We start from the raw sequence: 7684 nt of genomic DNA on the forward strand, positions 1-7684 counted from the left end.
GGGGGGGGAAGACACCTCACCCATTCACCATTCAACGGCAGTTATAGGCGACTTGCCAGCGATCGACACTCGCCACGAGAGCCGCGATCCAGAACCTCCCCCCTCCTCAGACTTCACGCCAAGAACGACCAACCACCTCCAAGTTGGCCACTCCAAGGTTTTCCGCGGGCTATGTATACGAAGCCCAACAAACTAGAAGTAAACATACTCTCGACAGTGCGAAAGATGGACTAGATTTGCTTCCCCTTGTCGGGGAGTCATGTGCTCATCCGCGTTTCTTCAACCTCACGCTCTTGCAGGCACGACTTAAAAATCAAGAAGAAGAAGAGACGTATACGAAACGAACCTAATCGCCCAGAAAATTCGAGAGGCTGAGGTGGGTTTTGAGAGGGGGCTTTGCTGCGGGTTGCGGTCGCGGTTCCCTTCGCCGACCCGGAAGTTTGATGGACGACCGGGGGGGAGTGGGCTGGGATGGGGAGGCTTGCTTTTGTGCCCAGCAAGCTTCCTTTTTTGAGCGGACATGAGCTTTTCGTATTGGTATCAGGTGCTTGATTTGACTTGGGTGCGGGGAAATGCGGGTTTGATTTTGAATTGTTGTGAGAGGTGGCGTTGCAGACTCTCGACGAAGGATTCTTCGTGCAAGATGGGCAAGGAGGACCAAGGTAGGGGTTGGGCCGCTGTGGTGAGGTGTCTAGCAGGTGATTAGAGAAGAGTTCTTCTAGGTGAACATAAGAAATGAAGTGAATTGATGATTTGGTCTGATATGGAGATATGTACGAATCAGACGTCAGACATAGAAGCATGTTATCGTGATCTATTAGGTATCACTACTCGTAGCTGGACTCACCGGTCCAGCAAACCAACTCCAAACCAGCACTTTCCGGTGCCGCTCCCTGCGCATCTCCGTAATTTGGCTACATAGCTTACACCTTTTCGGTGTGAAGTGAGGACTGGCGCTTAGTCATGGCCTCCATGGTCTCGAGATCGTTGACATCACCAATGATGGTGCCACGTCGTTCGTCATGGTAGCCGATTTGTGTGGCGCGGAAGCCATCCAGTTCCTTGCGGCAGACGGTGTTCAAGTAGATGGGAAAGACGAAGGAGACGAACATGCCGGCCAACGGAACACCCATGGCCTTGTGATAGTCGGACGCATCGGCCGCCAGGCCTGTCAGAGACGGGAACAGTGCACCACCGCTGACGGCGGCGACGATCCACGAGGAGCCACGCTTGGTGTGACGACCGAGGCCGCGGATCGAGAGCGTGAAGATGGTGGGGAAAATACAGGACTCAAAGAACAAGACCAGGGAGAGCAGGGCCACGCCACCCTCACCCCAGACGCCCATCGCACAGGCAAGGAAGATCATGATGGCCGTCATGAACACCATCAGCACGATGCGCGGCTTGATGAACATGAACATGCCGGCCGCGGCGAAACGACCGATGGCGAACAGTGCCTGGCCGATGGCGTATCGGTCAGAAGCTGCGGCGTGGGTAAGACCGGCCGACTCGATGGTGTAGTTGATGAACTGCGAGGCAACGGCGACTTGGGCACCCACGTAGGTGAACTGGGCCGCAACACCAAAGAACAGCTTGTACTGCTTTCGCAGAGGCTTCTCCTCGTAACCGGTTAAGTCGGCGCACTGCTCGGCTTGAAGAGCCATGTCGGCATCGGTAACTTCGGGAAGTGGGGTGAAGAAGAAGACGACGGCTAGTAGGAAGACGAAGGCTGCGATGCCGACGTACGTCCACTGCACGTGGGACAGGTCAGTCAGGTTGGTGTCCTTGAAGAAGACGCGGGATGCCAGTAGCGGAGCGATGACAGAGCCGATGGCTTGAAAGGACTGCGAAATCTCGAGGCGGAACTCGGACAGGCGGGGAGGACCGCAGGTGGCGATGAACGGGTTGGCCGAAGTCTCGAGCGTCGACAGCCCAGAGCCGACGATGAAGAGCGAGCCGCAGAAGCCGCCAAAGGACGAGTAGACGGCAGAGGGCCAGAACATCAGAGCGCCAACTCCATAGATGCAGAGACCAACAATGAAGGTCCAGCGGTAGCCAAACTTGCGCACCAGCCACCCAGAGTATGTCAGTGGGCCAATGAAATAAGCACCGAAGTAGGAACCCTGAAGGCCGCCAGCTTTTGCGGCGGTGATGTTGAGAGCAGTCTGGAACTTGGAGTTCAGGACATCGAGGAGACCGTAGGCGAAGCCCCAAAGAAAGAAGAGCAAGGTAACGAGAGCGATGGGTAGGATGGACTGCTTGACCGTCAGAGCCGACGCGCCGGTCAAGCCCTTATTGGCGATGCTGCGGCGGCGCCCCGTTTCAACGTCGGCAGCCGAAGGCCTTTGCTGAATCTCCTCGGTATCCATAGTTGCGATTAATATTGTGAGGAACTGAAAGCTTGATCGCACAGGGTCATATGAAGGACGAGGGAGCTAGAGAGCGAGATGTAGACCTCGAATGCGGGCGCACTGCTCTTTATGCCGGAAGGCGGGGTGGTGGGAGAGTCTCTGGTCCTGTCAAGGAAGTGATGTGCTCGATGATGGAAAGCATGTTGAAGCTGTGAATCCAGCTTGACCTATATACCAGCGTAATGGACTGACACGGTCGTTCAGAATTTCCCTCAAAACGCAGAGGATACACCTGAGGCGCCATCTGGACCATTCCCGTTGAGATGGCGAGGTAGCTACCATTGGTTAGAGCTCGTGCATCAAACCTTGTACAGCAACAGAGTTCGAGCGAGCTGGGTCGACAGTGAGCTCATCCCCACAGCTCCGACATGCATCAACTGAGGGGACACCTCGAACAAGACAAGCGCCATCGGCGAGTGCTGGGGTCGTCCTGCTTGGGCAGCTTTGGTCACCCAATTGAGTTTTTGATCTGATGACCTTTGACTGCATATCCAGTGATGAGACTGGACGAGCTGGCGATTGGTTATGAGTTGTCTCCTGTCGTTCGTATGCGAGGCTGGCCAGACCGGCAACGGAGAAACTATTCTTCGAGGCGTTCGGGCCTTCTCAGCCTGCTTGCATACATGCACCAGCTCCCGCACCAATGGAACGAAGTTGCGCTGGCAGCGGAATCCCTCAAGCAACGGAGCTCAGACTGCCCGTGGAGGTGTGACCCCGGCTTCTTACTCCTCACTCCCAACAATCGGTCACGTCTTCACAAGTTCACTCCACAAAACCGTGTCTCCAGCATCCAGGTAGGTAAACGTTCTGTATCGGCGTCACCATGTTCGGATAGCGGTGGAGGCTGTTGAGCGAGTGCGTGGATCGGGAGAGGGCGGAAAATCGATGCAAAGCTTTCAGAGAACGCCGCCTCGCGAGCCGTGAGTGGTCAGTCGGACTGTTCATCCTGTGGCGGCGTGTTTTGCGTGTCCATTCTAGTGGTCCTTTCGTGTCTCAACCAAGGGCTGGAGAGTTAAGGTTCTTCTGGAAGATGGAAAGAAGATGTGATTAACTAAGCCTGTTTTGGCGTAGTGCGGCCGTCTCGGCGAAATTGTGGAATCGCTCGTAACGCCGTCCAACACCGCTGCATCTACACCCATGCACTTCCACGGTACCGATCGGTGTCGAATGCCGTTCTTATGGCAATTCGGCTTCTGACCTTCAATTGCGCTTTTGCGTGCCTCGCATACCTTTGCCAAACACAGTCTACTGGGGTTGGTCCTCTGGTCGCCGCCCATCTCATGAGTCCATCATTTGAGCAGCTTCCGGCGTTTGATCCGCCGCCAGCCGTGATTGCTTCTCTCATTAGCCGTGGAGTCATATGAGAGACAAGCATGCCAGGGATATGCTTCGCACAGCAAAGTGTGCTTGAGCTCCCTCAAATTGCGACACCAGCAGCACATCCTGCCTTAGCTGGTGGGGTTCAGCGGCTCAGTGCTTGATGCGATGCTGGGGTGGGAACATCTGCTCCTCAAAATGCTCAGCGAGTTCCGGCGTCGACTACTTTTTCGAGTCCATCAATTCGTTTAGTGCAACATTGATTCCGAGCGCAGGCCGATTGTTCAATCTGTATCCGCTGATGCCTTTTTCTTGTGCTTCTGAGGCTTATCGGCACTCTCGCCATCCGTCCGCTTTCGCTTCTTAGACTCAACCCGATCTTCTTTGGGAGCAACAAAGGACTGCGCTCGCTCCTGGTCCTTCTGCTGCTTTCTTTCCAGTTGTTTCTCCTTGCGTTCCTGCTCTTTGGCCCGCTCTTTCGCGTGCTTCGCCAAAAAGTACTCCCCGCTTTCGATCTGCAAGTCGACCTTGGACTTTTCTTGTGGCGGTGGAAATGGCGTGTATGGCTTCTTGTCCTTGTTGGTGACTTTGAAAGGCTGGTGTCTTTTGGAGAGTGTCCGTTTTTTGAAGTTGGGCAGGAATCGATCCCAACTCTCATTCTTCAGGGTTGGATCCTTGGCCAGCTCGCGCTTGATCATAAGTTCTTTGACATGATAGATGGGGTGGATGTTGTTCATGCAGTCTTCGACGACTCTGCGCACTTCCTTCAGTCCTTTGTAGGGTCCCATCACCGCGACTGTAGCTCCTTGAACCAAGATGTATGTGTTGGTGAGGAGCTCGAGTGCCTTCAGTGTCGAGCCGTTCGGTCCCAAGAGCCGCTGCCTGCGTTTGACGAATTTCTCTTTATTCCGCAACCGGATCTTGATAATGTCCATGGCCACCTCGTCCTCGAGAATCTTGAGTGCCTGCTGGACGGGAACGCTGCGGGCTAATAACTTGATCAGGTCTCTCGCATCGAGAATCGCACTGGGATCGAAGGTCTTCCGGGTGGTATTCACGCCCATGGTACCCTCAACGAGGTTCAGCACCGCTGCAACACCGCGCTTCTCCAGCGCTCTGGTGACTAGAGGCCATGCCTGTTTCAGGCGAAGTTCTGCGTACTTGGGGAACAATATCGAGAACGAAGACTCTTCGGTGAATGTGCCTCCAAGGTTGTCTGACGGTTCAAACTTGTCGATTTTCCAGTGGTCGATACCATCGTGGTCCCACTCTTTTTCTTTGTTGTATGTCGAAGGCATTTTGCCAGCAAATTCGTGAACGATAGACAATCTACGAGGCACTGCGCCGGTCGAAACTTGGAGATCTCAGAAAAATGTCGCTTGGAGTCCGGAATTTGAAACTGCCTATATCCGAGCAGACTGGCCAATCGCGTTGTATCTACATTAACGTGAACTTCAATTGGCCGGGCAGCTGGAGGAAGTGGGGCCTGATTGCCTGATTGGAACTTGCAGGTTGCTTTTCTCTCGAAGTTGCTGGGGCTGGTGGAGGTTTTAACACCCCGTCAGGTTGCCTAAGACGGCTCACGACACTTGGAAAACTTGCCGTTGTGTAGCCCCCCAGGCGTGGTCGCCCTGGAGTGCGGCGTACGCTGCTGCCTAAGCGCAATCGAGTTGCTCCTTGGTGCCCCAACCTGGGTAGTTACATGATCCTAGACTGCGGTCTTATGCGTTGGCCAGTCCATGCCATCCACCCTTGTCAGTCCGACTATACGGTTTCGACAAATCGAAGAGACCGACGCAGGGTAGCGCGTCAAGCCGATGATAGCCGGCAAATTTTCACCTATACCACTTCCCACGTGAAGCTAACGTGACGTTCTGCTCTTACGGAAGCCGCGACCGCGCTTGGTCTGCGGAGGGAAGATATAGCCCAGGCTCTTCTCACCCGCCATCACCACTTCTCGTGTGGTCATCGATCTTGTAGACACCACGGTCAATGTATCAGTCGCTTCATTCGCTGACAAGATATACGTAGGTCGAGGACCTCGGATCTCTCCCAGATCAACCACACATCAAGGGCCTGCCGTACCTTTTCTACCCCAGCAAACAAAGCTGCAACAGTCAGTCGGACACGCCAAAAATGAACCACGCATCCTGACTTACAGACGAAGAAACGGTTGCGCGCTTTCAAGTGCCAATTCGGCCCTCGCTGCTGACAAGATTTGCTCAAAAGTAGCCGGATCAGTCAAACCCCGGCTCAGGACTGGGTATCGTGCGACTGCCTCGATGAGCGCCTGCATATTCGCCAAATTCTTCTCTCCTATCTTTTTACTCCGCGAATCCCACCCACACGTTGGAACCTCGATCGAGCGAGTCGATACGTTCTGGAATCTCGCCGTCCGCAACATATCTTCTAACTGCGTCACCTGCGTCAGCCTCTTTCCTGCCGGCTGTCTCGACTGATCCAGAGCCATGTAGTACAACCGTGTCCATTCTCGAAGGGCTTGCAGCTTGTCATCCTCGCCATTGTTCGATCGAAAGCTCAAATCCCATTCCATCAGCTGTATCCAGCCACCGTCTCGCAAGGTCCTGTAGTCGTCATCATCTTCATCATCATCAGATCAGATCCATCCACCGTGTCAGTCTTACCTGAAAAGATCGGACAGATACCCCGGCCATCGATATCGACTCAGCCCTCCCGCAATGAACCTCGAATGAACAAAATCAATGGAGCTGCTTGCGAGGGTAATTGTCTCGTTGAGATCCGCTATCTCCAAGGAGCAGTTCTCGGGAAAGTCTGTGGCCAGATGGAGGGCTATGTCGAGGCCAATCACCAGGCAGTCCGGATCATACTCTGCCACCTCGGCGCACCAAGATGCTGTACCGAAGCCACAGTCAAGGACGTCTCTTGGTTCGCCAACAAAGCTCGGATACAGCCCATGGTGTGGCCATGCATCGCTCAGCGCGTCGCCGAGGATATCTTTTACTAAATCGTGCTGCTGCTCCAGCCTGAATCCTTCCTCCTGTTATACATTGTGTCAGCTCGGGCCGTTTCAGGGGCATTGGACCCTACATCATCGACAGGTGCTAAGTTGATCTCGCGTTCTAGGGAATATGTCTGATAAGTCCGCCCAAACTTATCGAGCGTGGCTTTAAACCTGTCTTCAACGTCGATCAAGTCGGCTTCGTCCGACATTTTCGCTGTTGGGCGGAACGACTGGGCTTCGCAAAGCTCGAAGTCTGCGCTACTCAAGAAATCAATCGACGCTGAGCTCAAAGACCAAGGAATACCAGATGCCGGGCACCTTGAGAAAGTCAGGACTGATAGCACTTTCAAACGTGGCGCAAAGGTTGGGCCTTCATGGAACAGGTTAGTCTCCACCTAGGGCCTGACTTTCAGTGGATCCTCGCATTCGAAATACAAGCATGAGTGCGCTGTCAGGTAGCGCGAGCACCTGGACCTAAGTTGACAGTCAGTCAGATCCGCCCAAAATGATTTAGGGCTATACCCTAAGGACGGCCGGGTCGTAGCGTTGCACTGCGAGGATCACAGTGTCCACTCGATATTCACTGACCTGTCAAGCATGCAGGGATCCTTCAAATGCCGGCGAACCTCTAGCTGGATCCGGTGCTGGAGTGACAAAGTTATGTTCGAATACGCATACTTGATTCCAGCGTGGCGTCAGCCTCGCTTCCTCTCCAGAGTGTGCTAGTGATCCACAGTGTGCGGTACTACAACGAGAACTGGCCAACACGACTGCTCATTCGTAGAGTCTGCCTTGGTACAGCTACATTGGACCTTGGCCCAGATGCCACCCGGGTGCGTCAATGATGTAGTTCCACAACACTCCAAGGGAATGGGTGCCACGTCACGCAGTCAGATGATGCTACAGGAGGGTTAGACCTCGGAAACGAAAACCCTCGAGCACTTCGCGCGCTGTGGCTGCTCTGGCCGGACTG

General features: G+C 54.2%; 3 protein-coding genes across 3 annotated transcripts; all 3 read right to left on the reverse strand.

Annotated features, from left to right (window-relative positions):
• Window positions 1-923: 923 nt before the first annotated feature.
• On the reverse strand, window positions 924-2369 carry HMPREF1541_01672 (uncharacterized protein; the record flags this gene model as incomplete). Its single annotated transcript, XM_008716029.1, has 1 exon — window positions 924-2369. One exon carries the CDS (start codon window positions 2367-2369, stop codon window positions 924-926), a length of 1446 nt encoding a protein of 481 aa, XP_008714251.1.
• A 1643-nt stretch (window positions 2370-4012) lies between these two features.
• HMPREF1541_01673 (uncharacterized protein) lies at window positions 4013-5026 on the reverse strand (the record flags this gene model as incomplete). The annotated part of the gene is made up of 1 exon (XM_008716030.1): window positions 4013-5026. The coding sequence occupies one exon, from the start codon at window positions 5024-5026 to the stop codon at window positions 4013-4015; it is 1014 nt and encodes a 337-aa protein (XP_008714252.1).
• Window positions 5027-5883: 857 nt separating this feature from the next.
• HMPREF1541_01674 (uncharacterized protein) lies at window positions 5884-6920 on the reverse strand (the record flags this gene model as incomplete). Its single annotated transcript, XM_008716031.1, has 3 exons — window positions 5884-6313; window positions 6374-6747; window positions 6798-6920. 3 exons carry the CDS (start codon window positions 6918-6920, stop codon window positions 5884-5886), a joined length of 927 nt encoding a protein of 308 aa, XP_008714253.1.
• Between the last annotated feature and the right edge of the window lie 764 nt (window positions 6921-7684).

The sequence above is a fragment of the Cyphellophora europaea genome, assembly GCF_000365145.1.
Source record: "Cyphellophora europaea CBS 101466 unplaced genomic scaffold supercont1.2, whole genome shotgun sequence".
Lineage (NCBI taxonomy): Eukaryota > Fungi > Ascomycota > Eurotiomycetes > Chaetothyriales > Cyphellophoraceae > Cyphellophora > Cyphellophora europaea.